Source organism: Lissotriton vulgaris, chromosome 3_2 (assembly GCF_964263255.1).
Source record: "Lissotriton vulgaris chromosome 3_2, aLisVul1.2, whole genome shotgun sequence".
In the NCBI taxonomy this organism is placed as follows: Eukaryota; Metazoa; Chordata; class Amphibia; order Caudata; family Salamandridae; genus Lissotriton; species Lissotriton vulgaris.
Window position 1 is genome coordinate 105,139,467 of NC_141690.1, and position 18,400 is coordinate 105,157,866.

General features: G+C 48.4%; 1 protein-coding gene across 1 annotated transcript in view; it reads right to left on the reverse strand.

The window, feature by feature from the left end:
• Positions 1-15,089: 15,089 nt before the first annotated feature.
• Positions 15,090-18,400, reverse strand: part of CLRN2 (clarin 2) — a 112,621-nt gene continuing 109,310 nt past the window's right edge. Inside the window, exon 3 of the mRNA XM_086964056.1 lies at positions 15,090-15,854. Coding sequence (XP_086820182.1) covers positions 15,589-15,854 — 266 coding nt within the window. The 3' untranslated portion in view covers positions 15,090-15,588. The remainder of the gene's footprint in view (positions 15,855-18,400) is intronic.

Sequence of the window (18,400 nt, forward strand, 5' to 3'; positions counted from 1 at the left end):
CGTGACTCAAACCCTGCGCCTGCTTGAAGCAGACGTACGGCTTGACGCAGCATTGGGGAGATAGGGCACCCCAGAGAATTGATGGAGCTGCACCATCGTTGCGACGCAACTCCAGCAATGCGCCACCTTTACGGCACAGATGCGTAACGCTTTGGTGACGTTTTGGGCCCATGGCGCGCCGCATTGTAATACGGCGCACCATGGGTGATGGTGGCGTGACGCACAATTACTGGCGCATCCCTGCAACTTTGCAGGGATGCGCCGGTAATTAAAAATCTGAACCTTAGTGTGTAGCATTGCGCAGTTCTTTCAACTACACTCATACATAATTTCACAGGCCAATGAAATGAACACAAAATCTAAAACAAATAAGCATAGTAGCAACACTACTGAGAAGGAGAGCAGTGTACCTGAAATGCACAGAAGATTTTGAAATAAAATGTACCTACAATGTAATGAGCAGCATTATTGCTCTTGGTAAAAAACAAAAATTTGCAATATAATAACACAGCAGGAGAAAACATAGTAGTAAAGACATAGCTACTACTACTCACCAAGCCCGGGGATCTCAAGGCCAAGGAGGTCGAGCAGATCTCGCTCACGGGTCAGGACATCCGTCCAGCGGTGGGTGGCCTGGTTGTAGGTGCGCCAGACCCGAGAGTGGTGGTAAATGGCCTGGCACACCTTCTCCCACCGCTTCCGGCGCTCCCGGGCCCCGTACCCGGCACTGATCTTGCCGCCTCCCATGATGGTCCTGGGGAGGCGGCGCTGAACATAAAAAATGAGTTGGGCCACCTCCTCCGGGGTAAAGATCTCCCGTGGCATCACTAGCTCCCCCCTCAAACGCCCGCACGGGAGCCGGACACGGGGTGCGGGACCCTTCCCCTTCTCGGGATGCTTCCCGGCTCCCTTCACCATGGTCTGGGCGGAAAGGAATAAAGAAAATAGAATAGGGAAGAGAAGAAAAGAAAAGAGTTTACAAAAGTAGTTTAAAATTAACCAAAAGTAGCAGTAAACACAAAAATATAGGGCTAGAAAAATAGAGGGATAGATAATAAGTAAAATAGATAAAAAAAAACTTCAAACAAGCAAAGGATGGCAGAGATTGACAGAGGATACAAAGACCATGCCCAGAACCATAGCAATGAATGAGAAACAAGATGGCCGCGCCCGTTCACGACCGCGCGGGTAAGTTCGCGCGAGATTTTCCTTGCGAACACGCGCGAGACTGTACTGGCAAACCGCGGACTTTGCGAGATTACACTTCGCGCCCGGAAACGGAAATACGTCAGGCAAACAAGATGGCTGCGCCCTTGAACGACCGCGAGGGTAACTTCGCGTCTTGCGCTACGAGCGGCTCGCAAAAACGCACAAAACCTTGCCAACTAACACGCCGCAAAAAAACCAAATTGCATATTCGCACGAATTTGCGGCTTCCGAATCCGATCTTGCGCGTGTTCGCACCCCGCGAACCCCGCGAAATTGCAGAAAAACGAGTTTTTCAAAAGTGAAAGCACTCGGCAGGGGCAAGAGTTCAAACTCATCATTAGTAACAATTCCCGGTAGTGCTTCCTGACTGGGGCCCCTCCAGAATTCAGTTGCTAGTTGCAACAATTGTATGACCCTGCTCTGACCCTCACAGCAGGCTCATACAATAGCTACAAGTAGGCCACAAAGAAGGTCCTGGGGAAAAAAAATGCACTGCAACAGAAAGCAAAATTACAGATAAGGAAGCAGGTGCCAGACTGGAATTTTAAAACAGTGACACATTAATAAACTAACCCCAAATTAATTCATCTGAGTTGAAGCAGGGATGGTGTGCTTGCTTTCCCCCCCCATAATCTACAGTAATGATGAACCAGAGGGTGGCATTGATGTAACAGAGGGTTGCAGTGGTGAAACAGAGGGTGCTGGGAACCTGTGATGATGAACCAGACGTAGAAACAACATAATTCGCGACCGTTGCGCGACGAAATGTAAGTTCGCAATTGCGAACTGGTACGAAACCCTCGCGAACTGGCAGAAATCCTTGCGAACACAAAAAAAAAAAAAATCCGCAAATTCGCAAGAATTCGCGGATTTTGCGGATTGCGAGTTCGCAAATCCGCAAATTCGCGAACGCGAGATCCGCAAAATTCGCCCATGCTTAATTGGAGGTAATTCTTGGCACACAGGGCACCCAGGGCAAACGGCTGGTGCTGACACCATGTTTAGACAGAATATCAGAAACAAAAATATTGTGTGACAAAATATTGTATCAAAAATATCTAGGACAAAAATATTGTGAAGGTAAGTTTCTATGGGTAAACAAAGTTTTACCATATATTACTCCACATACATGCCCCTTGAGGTTATCTATATCTTAAAGGTACATAGATGTGGAGATAAGAATAGTAAATCTATGCTTACCTATTTGCACTTACTTCTCAATATTTTGGTCCTCGATTGTCTTGACACAATATTCTCTCCACACAATATTTCTGTTTACGATATTCTGTCTGTGGTCTTGCAGGCACACTAAAGGTAATTCTTGGTATATGCGCCGCCGGTGGTACAGTGCTGGCACTGGCATATTAGAGGTCATTCTTGACATATGGGACATCTGTTGCAAAATGCTGGTGCTACCATATTGGAGATGATTCTTGGCATTAGAGAGGACAACCATGGCATATTGGAGGGTGGGGGGGGGAGGAGTGGGGGGGGGGGGCGCAGTCAGCCATAACAAAATTCTGCCTTGACACTCTAGTGGCAATTTTGACATATGGGTCGCCAATCGTATATCGATGCAGCCAATGGCAACATTTTGATGCTGTCATATTGTATGTAATTCCTGGCATTAACAGGGTGCCTGTGGAAATGGAAGGCATCCTTTCCGAAATAATTCTGGCCCTGGCACCATGGATTTAATTATTGACATGCAGGGGCACCCGCTGCACATTCTGAAATGTATGGAGTCAACTCCTGGGGAGCGTTCGGCTTCATTGACTTGGTATATTATTAAAGTACTTTAGTATTTAATAAGTGCCTTTCCAGAACCTATTATTGAGCAAATGTATGTGAAAATTTATTTGACCTCGTTATTTAAAAACACTTTTTGGGTAAGAAACCCTCCGGAACCTTCCTGGAAGTTGGGCATGCCTGCTTTGGTCTCTTGCTAAAATTCAAAGCAAGTATTGCACTCCGCCAGCTGCTACTGAATATTTGACAAACATTCATTCTGCCTAAAGGTGAGTTAAAATTGGTAGTAGGAGAGCTTATTTGGGGTACTTTGCAGATTACATGTGCAATGTCTCTAAGTAAGAGTTTAAAAATCAGCCATTAAAATACATCATTTTAAAACTCTTAGTTGTGGCACATGCATTTCAAAATATGGGAATAAACATTATTTTCCACAGAATATCATCATGCGTATTGCAAAGAAAAAACTTTTCAAGTTAGAAAAAAACATTTTTTTCCCTGCACAGATAAATTACATCAACATAAAAATGCAACAATACCCAGTTCGTCCACATAAAACAATATTATTGAGTATTTACGTAGTGCACACCAAAAATGAAACGTATTTCAAGCCTTACCAAGGTTAAATAATAATTGTTTTACTTACAGACAAAAGTCTGAGCTACCCACTCTTGGAAACAGTCCTACCTATGAAGCAGCAATGGGGTTGGGGATTGCTGGTGGAAATGGCCGCCCAGTGAAAACAATAGAAGAAGCTGGTGGGGTTGGTTTAGAGAAGGGTGTCGCTGGCAGACATTTCATGGCACGACAGGTAGGGGCAGGCCTTGTGAAGAAATAGTGCCTGATGCCTGCTTCAAGCCTGAGCTGATTCATGGCCACTTCACACACACAGCATAATGGGGATGCAATGCAGACTGACTTACTGATATTGAGCACTGGCCATACTTTTGACTAGGGTGATAGCTGTCTTCTATGTCTCTAGCCCTGCCCAGGTTGTGAAGCTCGCAATGGTTAGGTAATTGTTCCAAGGATGAAAGGTTTGGGCAATCACCAGCGCAGCAACAACAAATGAGCTTAGACTGTGTGAAAAACAGTCCACAGGCAAGGTGTTAAGGCACTGGATAGTAGGAAGGCATGGACTCCAGCCTCCAGAAGGTCATTGAGGCAATGAGTGGGTCAGGTGAATTCGCCACCAGCAAGTTCTCAGCAGGATTATGTGCATTAACTACCTACCAGATAAATGTTAAATGTTAAATGTCGTATACTTGTAAAGCGCAGAGCTGCCCCAGCAAAGGGGCGTCCCGGCGCTGTATACCGCTGGGGAACCCATCCTGGCTTCCCTGTGAGATGATCCCTCCTGGGCATCTCCATGTTGAAGACAAGCATCCCCGGCGCCGATGGGGCCGTTAGTAGAGATTAAGCAAGCTATTGCCCAGAGTTGCTGAGTGGGACCCATGGTTGGAGTAGGCACCGAGGCGAGAATTATCGAGTCCGCTGACCATGGCCCAAGACCCTATCTAACCAAGTTTCTTATTTACATGTTCAGCTGGGCCCAACATAAACACCTCCATCAGCTCACCTTTTGTTGGAGTATCATCTTGGCTGGGTGCTATGTGGTTCCTTTTACTACATGCGATGAAGGGAAACAGAGGCACTCAGCTAATTATAGCTTCACAAATGCATGCTTAAGAGAAAGAAACATTTTGTGGCATATTGTAGACTCTGTTCAACACCTGTATGTAGGGGACATGCATAAATTATGTTTTTATTTAATTCCTTTTATAGGACAATTTATGCCAGTGTATGGTGTCAGGGCGATTTATATAACACTCACATCTTGACAATTAATCATACAAGAGTATAAATCAATATATAGGAAATGTTACATGAGGCAATGAGAATTACAAGATGTAGAAGTCACATATCTTGCATATTGGTTGGCATTCAATTTTAAGAGTGTCTGGTCTGGAGAAAAACAGTCGAGCTTTGAAACATAATGCAGTGGTTGGGGCTGTCTGTACTAATAAGACTTTAGTACGACTAAAAACCCCGTTTTTGAAATGCCAGAATAAAGAAATATGATTAAAGCAATATGGTTCTAAATCCTTGTTGTGCAGTTTGCATCCAGCTTCCAGGTGCTGGCTCACAGCTCACTGTGCCATAGTGGAAAGATAACTTACGAACTGCAAGTAACAAAAGAGCCACTGTGACAAAATCAGTTACCCACTGACCTACCTAAATAAAATAAAAGTCTGTGATCTACAAGGTACATGATGTGCTATGCAGCAGGCACACTAACCCTCTGTGATAAATAATGAGGAGTCAAAACTGGCATTAAACACAGATCTCTCCTGTAAGTACATGCCTCCTTCTCTGGAAATTGGGGCATGCATTGGTTAGTTAATGGAATTTGGACCGGTCAGGACGAGGTGAAAATGGCCCATTGGCCACAACACCCGACTTTCACGGCTGTAGTGAGCATTGGGTGTTTTTTCCTGTGAGGCTGAAAGGGTGGGGGCTGGTTTTCAGCTAGTAGGGGTCCTTTTTGTTGGTTACTGGGGGCAGGTTTTGAGGCGTAGCTGCAATATTGGCTCAAAGTACTAAAAGCAGCTGTGCTTCACACTTGCACCGCCCCCCCCCTTCCCTTGTTCCCCACCCACAGGGGATGGCCCTATAACATTGCCAGGGCTGCTTTGGGTTCCCAGTCTGGCCCTGCCACCTGGTCTTCCAGTGAGGCCTCTCAGCCTTTTCACCCTCTTCCCTCCCCCATTGCGGCCTGAATGTGAAGGCCTAGCAGAGGAGGGGTCAGCTGAAAGGCACCGCTGCTGGTCCGGGCTGGCCCTTTGGAGGCCGAGTTGACAGCAACCAATCTCCAGAGCAACGCTCTGCTTACTATCCCTTTCCCCACCCACAATTGCCTGAATGTGAAGCATTGACTGTACTACTGAATATCAATTCAAATATTATTGTGGTACAAGAATATCGAGGGACAACATATCGAAAGGCAAGTGCATATAGGGAAGTATGGATTTACTATTCTTAACTCCACATCTACATATCTTTAAGATATATATATGTACCGCGTAGGTACATATATGTGGAGTTAGGTGTAGAAACTCTACACTTACCTGTTGAGATATTATTTTCGATATTCTGTTCTCGATATTGTGTCCAATCGATATTGTGGTTTTGATATTCAAGGAACACACCTGAAGCCCCACTGGGAGAGGGGGGGGGGACCAAGATGAAGTGGTGAAACAGCCTCCACGGGCCTGCTGTGCAGGGCTGCACTGGTAAACTAAGGCAGCCTTGGCGAATTTTGCCTGCGTGGGGAGGCATATTAACCCACTGCGTTATCTTAGATGAGTCAAATCTGCTGCTAGACAAAACTCCGATCTCTGTCCAGCAGGCACATTAACCACCAGATTGTCCTGACACTACTGTGTTGCCTGAAAACTGCTGGATACACAAGGAACTCTGCAGCAGTTGCTTTTAAAAAGCTGCCCGCTACATAATCCGCCCCTAGTAATAAAATAGCACCCCACCCTTCCAGCCTACAGGGGAAACACCAGATGCCAGGTAAGGCCAGTCCAGCCTTGCTGCTCAGCCTCTTCACTCTCCCCTGCTCACCAGGGCCTCAGTGTAGGGGCAGGCTTAGGAGGGGTAGGCAAAGGACACTATGACTGGACTTGTGGCTAGCTCCTTGGTGATGATGGCCCAACCACAGCCGCAACACTGGCCTCCGAACGATGCAGCTGCAAGCCCCTGTGACCCTACCCTCTCTCCTAGGCCTGCCTCTAAGCATAGCACTGGGTGTCTCTAGCTCACCTGCCCATGCGGCCCCTAATGACAGTGGTCAGGACAGGTGGGCATGGCCGAGCCAGGGAGAACAGTAGACCACAGTGGGCAGAGACCCTAAAAAAACACACCCTCAGTTGACACTCTTTGCCAAGCCGATGCTGTATATGAGGGGAAATCGTCATCTCGAACCATTTGCCCCCCTCATGAGAAATGTTAAAACTCCTTATTCCTGTCACCTTATATTCACGAAGTCATGTTTTATTAAATGTATATTGTATTGTATTGTAATTGCATTTATATAGCGCTTACTACCCCGGACGAGGCGCTACCTTTAGAAGTCTTAAATGGCACTCACGGCACTGTCTTTACTCACAGGATGTCGCTTCTTGATGTTTGCGAAACATAAAAGTGGTCGGTTCTTCGTTGCCGATATCTTTTCATCGCTAGAATCCTCGCGAGTGTCCTAACACTGAAGGGGGTCTCTCTCCTTGACGGAATATGTGAAATAACATAACAACAAAAACAAGCACAACCTTCGTTTATTGTGTACGCCAAGGGGGGCTTGGGGGAGGGCAGCCGACCCCCGGGAGGTCTCCTCCCCCGGGCGGTTTGGGAGATCTGGGTGGGGGTTTTTATTCTAGCAGGTTCCATTGGGCGTTTTTTGGGCTGGTTTTGGTTGTATTGTGCGTTCCCCTATAAATGGGCGGGGCTCCTCGCTCCGGGCACCATTTTAGGCTTGGTGACCTGGTGGCCGGTTGAGCTTAGAATTTTTTGTCTTGTTTCCTTGTGCTTTCTGATTCGTGGTCATGTCTGGTGAAGATTACCGAGTGTTGGAGGCTATTCGCCTACTTAGTGAGGCGGGGCGTTTGGACCTGGTCATTGGCGACCGGGGTCAGACTGAGACCCCGCGCCCCCAGCGGGAGGCCTCTGCGAGGGTGTCGGCTGTGGTGGCAGCATGTTACTCTCCGAAACGTCGGAGGCAGGATGGGGTAAGTGAACGGGGTCGTTCCAGGACTCGGCGGGCGGGTTCTAGGGCCCGGCGGGGGAGTGATGCTAGTTCTTCTGATCCGGCCGTTTCTTTGGATTCCTCGTTGTTGGAAGTGGCTGGGGAAGGTGGTTTTCCTCCTGCGGAGGGGGAGGTTTCTGAGGTGGGTTTGCGGGAAAGAGCAGCCTCTGCTCCCGTTTTGCGGGGCCGTCGTGCTTCCAGGCAACGTGGTTGCACGCGGCGTTCGGCTTCTGCCTCCGCGGGGGTGGGGACTGACGTCACACGGTTGGGGCGGGCGGAGGCCATTTTGGATGTGGTTTCTGTGGCGCAGCAGCCGTTACGGGGTGCTTCGGGTCAGGACATGCAGGAGGTGGTCGCTCCTTTGAGCGTTATACGCCGCCATGTGGTTCAGGTCCCATTAACGGTTGACGGTGGTGCAGTAGGTGTGCCCATCGCGCGTCCTTTGGTATCGAATCCTGGAGTTGGCGGGCCGGAGGGCCGTGGCGTGCTTGTTCGTTCTGTGGGGAGGGATATGCAGAGTCCGTTATTGTTCTCTCCCTCGGGATCTGTTGGGGGGGAAGCTGTGTCCGGGGGTTGCAGTTCTTTGGGGGAGGGGGAATGGGCCCAGATGGGTTTGGGGGAGGGTGTTGGGCGGTCTGACATTCTTATACCTGGTGGGGATTTGGGTGACGCGGGCGGGTCGGTGGGGAGTTACCGCCAGTTGGAGGTGGTGGGAGACCTTCCTATCGGGGGGGTAGTGAGTGGAGAGGATTTTGTTCGGCAACGTGAGGATGGAGAAGGGTCTTTTTATAGGCTGGCGGGGGAGTTTCAGTGTCCTGGTATGAAGGTGGTTTCGGGGCCTGCATCTCGGGGTGCTGTTGCTGTTAGGGGGGTTCAGGATTGGGATGCTCAGGGATCTGCTTCGCGGATTATTCAGGCTGTGTTGGATGTTAGCTCGGATGAGGAGGTTTGTCCGCCGTCTCCTCGGCTTTGCGATGCTTTAAAAAGGAAAAGTGCTGTTAGTTCTGGAAGTTTTATGGTGTCTGGCAGGGGTGGCGGTTTTACTGTTGGCGGTTTGTCTTCTGCACATAGAGTTGGTTTTTGTGAGGGACCCGGCACACCAGTCCGGCCTTTTTCTTTACAGGAAGAAGCTCGACCTACGGCAGCAGACTTGGCAGGGCGGCAGGCAGCCCGGGTACGCCGAGGAGAAGTGCGGGTGGAGCCTAGCGCGGCACGTCCCATACCTTCGAGGGATCCCGCCGCGGCCATCACACGCAGGTTTACTACGACCTCGATGGTCCCAACGAGGGATTTCAACATGGGCGGTGCCTCCGGGTCCGGCACGACCTTCCCGTCCTCAGCGGTGGATTCCAGCGTTGTACATGGGAGCGGGTTACGTACGACCTCTCTCGTGCCACGTGGTGGTTATACTACTGGTTTATCTTTTTCTGGAAGTCAACAGGTTGTCAGTAGTTCTGGTGGGGGGATGTATAGACGAGTTCAGTCGTCCTCCCCGCCTAGGTCCAGAGTGAGGGCTGGTAAGGCCCATGGTCGTTCGAACACGGTGGAGTCAAGGCAGACTTCAGTGGTGGTCCCTGCCCCCCCTCAGTTGGAGGAATCGCTCATTTTAGATTATGATGAAGATAGCCCTGAAGAGGGCGAGGTTCGTGAGTTGGTGTCTGGGGGGGGGCATGTTAATGTTTCTCGTGATATGTTACAGGACCAAGTGGTTCGGAGTCGTGTGGAATCGTCAAGGCCACGAGTGCTCGGCCCCTCGGTGAGGGCTCCTCGGAGGGCGGACGACGGTGCACAGACGGCGTGGAGGACGGAAGCCAGTCAACCGCCTCTTTTACGTCCAGGTGAGAATGTGGTTCAGGCCGTGCGGCCCAATATGGTGTCTATTGGTGTTGGTGTAGATTTAATATCTACTGAAAAGGATGGCAAATTACATAAAGGACGTGTTGTAAGAGATCAAGGTGTAGGTACAAACGGGGATGATATCAATACAAGTGAAAAGGTGGATAGTGGCACGTCCACTGTTGGTTTGGGCACTACGAAAAATGTACTTCACAGTAAAGAACTTAAAATCAAAAAGTTGCCGTACATGGGTGTTACGAAGCCTTTGGGGGCTCATTTGATGCTCAGTACGAAGGAAAGGATATGGAATGGTGAGTATGTGGAACTGTTGAAATTGCTCCACAGGGAGGTCCGTGCTAAAGAGGGTTCCAAGGAGGAGGAGTTTGAATTGGCAAAACGCCCTAAAGTGCCTTTGACTATAGAAAATTGGACGGCGGCCTTTTTAATTTTTGCCAGCGTCTACTGTGAAAAGTTCCCTGAGCGCTGCGTGTCCTTATTTAAGTACATGGATGTTATCCGTAAGGCTCAGCTAACTAGGAATGATTATGCTTGGGCTCAATATGATGAGGAGTTTAGGGCGCGTATGGCTTGGGATCCTGAGGCGAAATGGGGTGAGTTGGACTCTGACCTTTGGCAGCAAACGATGGGGTCGTCTGCCTCTGGTAAAACCATTTTTACAGCCAGCGGTCTTCCTATAGTATATCGTCCCTTTCAGTCCCGTCCCACCCGGGGAGGGGTGGGGGCCATCTCTACTACCCAGTCGCCTACCGGCACGTGTTGGGATTTTAATACCGGGACCTGTACTAGACAGTTCTGTAAATTCCGTCACGAATGTTCACAATGTGGGAGGAAGAGTCATCCGTTATCCCGTTGCTGGGGTCCTAGGACTCCAGGGCCCCAGGGTTCTCAACAGAGTTCAGGATCTTTCGTGCCACCACAGCAACCCTCAGCTCCCAGGGGAGGGAAGTCTTCATCCGGTGCTGGGCCCAAAGGCTCGTACGCCGGTTAATGTTACTCGATTGGCCGCTGCTTTACGGGACTACGAGCCTGCCGAGCTGCGGTCGGTCTTGTTGTTGGGTTTTCAGGTGGGGTTTCGTTTGGGGTATGAAGGACCACGTTTAAGACGTTGGTCCAAGAATTTGAAGTCAGCGAGCGAACACCCTGACATTGTACAGTCGAAATTGGACAAGGAAGTAAGTGAGGGTCGAATGGCGGGCTCGTTTGATGATTGGCCTCTGGTGAACCTAATTGTATCCCCTATTGGTGTAGTCCCCAAGAAGGAGCCTGGTCAGTTCCGGCTCATTCAACACTTATCGTGGCCTGAAGGTGGGTCGGTGAATGATTTCATTGACACTGAAGCTGCATCGGTATCTTATTCATCGGTGGATGTCGCCATGCAGCTGGTTGTTTCTGCGGGCCCTGATGCTCTGATGGCAAAATGCGACATCAAATCCGCATTTCGGCTCCTTCCAGTCCATCCTGAAGACTGGTGTCTTCTGGGCATCCATTTCCTTGGAAAATGGTACGTGGACAAGGCTTTGCCAATGGGCTGTTCCATGTCTTGTGCGTTGTTCGAAACTTTCAGCACATTTCTTCAATGGTGGTTTACTACACAGAGTGGCCATGACCTTGTCACTCACTATTTGGACGACTTCTTTTTTGTGGGTGCTGCCAATTCGTTGGTTTGCCAAGCGGCTCTCACATCGTTTCAATCATTGATGAGTTACTTGGGTGTGCCATTGGCCCCGGAGAAGACCATGGGTCCTTGCGCGACCATGTCTTTTTTGGGGATCGAGCTTGACTCTCATTTGATGCAGGCTCGTCTTCCATTGGACAAGAAACAGAAAATGCTTGAGCTGGTTGGAACTATGTTGGGGAAAGAGAAAGTGTTTGTGAGAGAGATACAGGTTTTGCTGGGACACCTAAATTTTGCCTGCAGAGTGGTTCGGGCGGGGAGGACTTTCTGTAGGCGGTTGGGCAGAGCCTTGTCTGGTCATTCCCTTCCACATCATAGGGTGAGACTGTCTGCGGGGGTGAAAGAGGACTTACGTATGTGGGTCTTCTTCTTACATTCCTTCAATGGTGTGCCTTTGTGTTGGGAGGTGGATTGGTGTTGGGAGGTACAGATCTTCTCTGATGCCGCTGGTAGTGAGGGTTTTGGTCTCTACTGGCAAGGAAAGTGGTGTGCTCAACAGTGGCCCATGCAATGGAAGAATGGTGGTAGAAGTATTGCTTTTCTGGAACTTTTTCCTGTGGTTGTTGCGGTCACACTGTGGGGGGCGGAGTTGGCCCACAAAAAGGTTCTCTTTCGGATCGATAATATGGCCGTGGTTCAGGTGATTAACAAACAGTCGACCAGAGATCCCCAGATTTTGAAGCTTCTGAGAGTGTTTGTGTTGGGTTGTCTGAAACATGATATTTGTTTTCGGGCCCTGCACGTTCCTGGCGTGGACAATGACATTGCGGATGCTTTGTCTCGTTCACAGTGGGAGAGATTCCGTGGGCTTGCTTTGGAGGCAGACGAGGAGCCGACTCTCATGCCAGACCACCTGTGGACGGTAGGCAACACCGGGTCCTTCACCTGGTTTTAGGTTCCCTGGCTCCTTCCACGAGGACAGCGTATGAGTTAGCCTGGAAGGAATTTTTGGAGTCGGGTGCTTGTTGGCGGGAACTGGATTGGCAACGGTCGGAGGATGTGGTACAGTTCATTTTGGTTTTGATGGATAAGAAGTTGTCTAGAATTACTATTTCCGGTAAACTGGCTGGTGTTTCTTTCATGGGTAAGCTTTTGTGGGGTTACTCTCCGTCGGCTGGGGAGTTGGGTAGGAGAATGTTGGAGGGGTGGTCTAGAGAGAGTGGTGCTATTCGCACTTTGCGATCCCCTTTGTCGTGGCAAAGGCTGTTTCAAGTTATTTCTGTTCTCCCGGTTGTGTGTACTGACCGAGTGGAAGGGTGTTTGTTTGCCACGTTGATGGTGTGGATGTTTTTTGGAGCCTTTCGTGTGTCTGAATTGCTTGGCAACAGGTCCTCCCCTGGCCTTCTGTGGGGGGATGTTCAAATATCGGAGCGGGGGGTCCACATCTGGCTCTCACACTCCAAAACGGATCAGAGGAGTATGGGTAAGGGTGTCTGGTTGGAGTCGGTTTCGCCTCCGGAAACCTGCCCTTTGAAATGGGCTATTTGTTGGAAGAAACTGTCGGGTGGGCCTTTGGATCTTCAAGTGTTTCGCCATGCTAATGGTTCTTGTGTGACAAATTATCAACTGCGCATGGTGCTGCGTAAAGCGCTGCGACATATTGGTTTGGATGGGTCTTTATACGGTACTCACTCCTTTCGGATTGGGGCGGCCACGGAGGCCTTCAACAGGGGCTGGTCGGGGGAGGACATCATGGGTCTGGGGCGCTGGACTTCTAATTGTTTTCGGCGCTATGTTCGTAATGAGGCTGCTGGAGCGCTGGCGTCTTCATCTGTTTTGCCTGTCTGATTCTGTTTTCTTTTACAGGTTCTGTGGCTGGTCCTCGGGCTGCTTACATTACAGTTTGGATCGTGGGCCATTCCTTCGTTAAGAGAGCTCAAGTTCAAGCTCGTCAGAGTTATTTTGGTTCATCGTTGGGTTTCAATGATCGTTTGTTTAATGTGGTTTGGAAGGGTAGGGGGGGTATGTTATGGAAGGAACTTATCCCTGCCTTGAATTCTTGGTTGGTAGGGGGGGTTTGCCCGGATGTTCTGGTGCTTCATTTGGGTGAAAATGACATGGGTTCTGTTAAAGGGGTTGTCCTGCTCCGGGCAATTAAAAAGGATTTGGCCTTATTGCACAGCCAGTGGTCGGGTTGTCATGTCATTTGGACGGAAATGGTGCCGCGGAGGGTTTGGAGGTATGCGGTGAAACCGAAGGCGGTGGATAAATCCCGGAGGAAAGTGAATCTGGAGGTTTCCCGTTTTTGTAGGGACTTGGGTTTCGGTCGCATCGTTCATAGTGACATTAAATATGATGCGGTGGAATTTTTTAGGGGGGACGGTGTCCATTTGTCCCGTATGGGTATGGACCTATATCTGCTGGAGTTGCGGGAGGTTCTATCTCGCTGTTTGGCTGTGCAACAGTTTGCTGGTGAATAAGTGGTAGTCGGTGTTGTGGTTTTTGGTTTCCCCTCCTTTTCTGATGTGCTCTCCCTCGACCCCCCCCCCCTGTTTTAGGTCGGTGTGGGGGGCAGAAAGGTGGGGCTCTCTCCGTATCAGTCTTTCACCCCACGGCTTTCTGGATGGCGGTTTTGCTATGTGATGGTCATTTTTGGGCCAAGTTTGGACCCGTTAGTTGTAATCGGATCTTGTTTGGGGATTTTTCAGACTGATTGAGGTGGGGTTCGGAGAATATGGGTCGGGGGATATGATCAGTTGGTTTATAGTCGGAGATGTGATATTTTATATTTGGTAGGTGATGTTATAATGTTATAATGTTATTGGGGTCTGTATGGTTTTGTGTTGGGTATGTACGGGTGGGGGTGGGTGTGATGGAGGGTGTGGGGTGGGGGCGGGGTTTGGGGTTTGAAATAAAAACGAACAAAAACTTGGGTTGTGATTTAGATTGTGAGGCGGTTGCCGAGTGTGTGTATTTGTAAATGTGCACCTGTTCCAATAAAGCGGCCTTTTTCACACTTCAATGGTTTTTGGGTCTGCTCACTCTCCCCCCACCCCTCTCTCCCAAGGGGGGCTTGGGGGAGGGCAGCCGACCCCCGGGAGGTCTCCTCCCCCGGGCGGTTTGGGAGATCTGGGTGGGGGTTTTTATTCTAGCAGGTTCCATTGGGCGTTTTTTGGGCTGGTTTTGGTTGTATTGTGCGTTCCCCTATAAATGGGCGGGGCTCCTCGCTCCGGGCACCATTTTAGGCTTGGTGACCTGGTGGCCGGTTGAGCTTAGAATTTTTTGTCCCTCCCTCCCTCCCTCTTTTTAGGGGATTTTTTCTATTATTTATTTAATTGTTTGGCTGCTGTTTGAAACATGTGTTCATGGGGTTTTCCGTTGTTCTTTTGTCGCTTGGGACAGGTGCGTGGCGGTTTTGCTATGTGATGGTCATTTTTGGGCCAAGTTTGGACCCGTTAGTTGTAATCGGATCTTGTTTGGGGATTTTTCAGACTGATTGAGGTGGGGTTCGGAGAATATGGGTCGGGGGATATGATCAGTTGGTTTATAGTCGGAGATGTGATATTTTATATTTGGTAGGTGATGTTATAATGTTATAATGTTATTGGGGTCTGTATGGTTTTGTGTTGGGTATGTACGGGTGGGGGTGGGTGTGATGGAGGGTGTGGGGTGGGGGCGGGGTTTGGGGTTTGAAATAAAAACGAACAAAAACTTGGGTTGTGATTTAGATTGTGAGGCGGTTGCCGAGTGTGTGTATTTGTAAATGTGCACCTGTTCCAATAAAGCGGCCTTTTTCACACTTCAATGGTTTTTGGGTCTGCTCACTCTCCCCCCACCCCTCTCTCCCAATCTTTCCAGTATACAGGCTTCAAGCACGTGACAGTGCACGCGCTGGTGTGTTTTATTCCCATCCCATCAAAAGCTCTTCTGACTTCTCACTTTCTACTAAGGCCTGAGACATCCAAGTTGTCAGCTCTGTAATATTTTTATTTAAACATATTTCTTGTTCCCGGTACAGTCTTCCTTAGCCTGTGGTGTAAGCCTTAACTTACGATAAAAGGCTTTGCCCAATACAGTCCTTTTTTTGTTTCCAACGAGCAGTAAAACACAGTTCATTTATGCAATAATCTGAATCCCTTATTTGAAATGGAAAACATATATATCTTCTTTATAAAAAGGGAGCATGTCTTTTTTTTACATTTTCAAACAAAGTCTTCAAATACTGTACATTTGTTTCTCCGCGACAAACGATATGGGATTGTCTGGTCCTCGCGCTGACCGAGTCTGACATCCATAACTGTTGTCTCTGCATCCATCACCATGGCGACAGTCAGTGCTGCGGAACCAGCGGTCAGTACATGATGTCTTCCGGAGTGACGTTGGCCTCTTCTGTTTTGGTCTTAAATTTGGGCAGGTGGATTCTAGTTGCTGCAATCAGCAGCAGGTTCACGGCGTGTGTCACTGCGCTTCCCACGCAGAGCCAGAGGGAGCTTTGATATTGTTCTTCCAAGACCACAAATTTAAAGACGTTTTCCCGAAAGTTGGCTATCCTCTCGGTCAGACGATGAAGGTGGACAGCAGCTATGAAGCTCGTAACTGCCAGAACTATGAAGATGCCTGCAAAAAAACACACAAGACAAATAAATACTTGGAAGCATAAACACATCTTAGAAAAACACGTCACAATAACTATTAGACAGCTAACATCTGCAAAGGATGGACGTTGAAGAAGATGTTTTCATGCTTTTCTATGAGTATTGAACCTTAAGGCGTACAGTCTCTATCGAGAGATATACGCGCTCATTACGAATGGATCGATAATTGATAGGATATTTTTATGACTGATAACATCCAAATCAAGTCGGCATTTATAGCGATAAATACTACCCAATTGCAAGTTATGAATAACTTGCCAATGTTGGTGAAAGGAAAGAAATTTAAAAAAAAGTGTAGAGATGACGCCTAGACAGTAGTATGAGAAGTAAGTTTATTATGATAACGCCCCAGCCCCGCCCTAGTGAGGTGCTGGCTTGTAGGCAACTGCCATACACTTTTTAATTTTTATTTATTCATTGATTTATTTATTTAATTTTCAGTAAAGAAAAATAACAAAAACAGTCACAGTGGTATTTCAGCATTTGGTATACAGTGCAGTCATATAGAGTGTGCACATCAATTTCACACAACCCTGTGAGAGAATTCATTAATTCAATCAGAGGTAAAAATGATTTACAAGTAAACAGCACTCGGTGTTTGTCTGCTGCTAACAGTATTAGCCGTATATAGGATATCAACACATACAAGCAGCATCGTGGTTGCCTTCAGCTCTATCCCAGATGTAAGGTCACAAGTCCAATCTGAGGTGGTTCTCCCACATCAGTCGCTTTTGTTGCTAAGTCACTTTGATACAGGCCCCAGAAGCTTTTGGGACGGTTCTGGGGGAGCATCAGTTCTCTGTATAACTGCGATTGTGTATTGCAATAATCCACGTCTTTGGACCAATCGACGGCAACGTGCGCAGGCCTACGAGCCCACCTCATCGCTACACTACGCTTCGCTAGCAAGAGACCCATGTCTATCAATCGTCGCGCATCTTTAGGTAGATGTTTAGTCCATCCCAATACTGCCACCAGTGGATCGCATGTCAGCGGTAATGCCATGATATCACTCAGTGTGCGAAGGATTGATTCCCAGAATCTGGTGACTGCTGGACATTTCCAGGCGATATGCAAGAACCCAGTAGGACTAAATTTGCAACGCTCACATTCTGCTGTGTCACGTAGACCATATCGACATAGCCTGTTGGGCATGTAATAAATTCTGTTAAGGAACTTTAAATGTATAAGGTGATGCCTCCCATTTAATGAGGCATGTTTCGTGACCTCATAGCAATATCTCCAGGTGACATCATCTATTGCTACCGCTAGATCATTCTTCCATTCCATTCTGGATTTAGTGTAGTGATTCCTGCAGTAGTCTTTTGTTATACTGTAGATGTTGGAATCCATCTTACTAGGTGTGTCCAACCGTAATAACAAAGAGTAGGAGGCAACCTCTGGGGGCTCGAGCATGTCCTCGCCCAGCATCTCAAGTGAGTGTCTCACTCTGTAGAAGTGAAACTGGATGAGCAGTGTGTGGTTATGGCCTTCTGCCCCAATCTCAGACCATCAGAAAAAAGGTCCCCAATTGTAGTGATGCTGAATGTTGCCAAAGCCCGGACTACCCCTTTTTCGCAGCAAATCGGTAGCCAACAGCACCATTCCACCGGAGTCAGGGGAAAATATAGGACAGTGCCCACCTGTCGCTTTAGCAGATTGTGCCATGCATGAGTGATAGTTATCAGAGTCACAAGTACCTGATCGTCTGGACGGGGTGCGAAACAGCAATAATGGGAGGTGCCAACACGACCTTTTCAATCTGTAGACGCGGAAGGCCAGCCTGCTCGTGCAACCAGTGATAGGCATGTGAGCTTTGTGCCACACGGTAATATAACTCTAAATCCGGGGCCTCAAGTCCTCCCATAGAGTAAGGTAGTGTAAGGATATCCCACTTAACCCGTGAGTGTTTCCTGGCCCAGGCCAATTTCAACAGTAATGAGCGGTAAAATATTGAAGATCTGAGCGGGAAGTACCATTGGAATATTCGTAAACAGAGATAGGAACCTAGGGAGCACAACCATCTTCATGAGGGATATGCGTCCCTTCAGGGACAATGGAAGTCAGATCCATCTCTCCACATCATTTTCTAATTTTGTAATTGCTTTACCATAGTTTTTGTTTAAAACCAGCGCAGAATCCGTGTGCACCTGCACCCATACATAGCTCACAGTATCAGTGGTCCATATTAAAGGATATTCCAATTCAATAGGCTTCATGGCTGTGGTGAGTGGGAAAATAGTTGACTTTGCCCAGTTAATTTTGAGGCCTGAGAGGTTGCCATGTCTCACCACGTTGTCCAGAACTGGGGACAGGTCAGACTCCGGGTCTCTGATATACAGGATGGTGTCATCCGTGTACGCTGACACTATGAGGTTATACCCCGGGAAGCAGATTCCCCTTTGCCCACAAAAAGACAAAGTGAATGGCCCAGTAACATGAATAGTGTGCAGATATGAACCTAGCACTCCCCCTGACTATGTCCCTATAACAGACCCTAACTTTGAG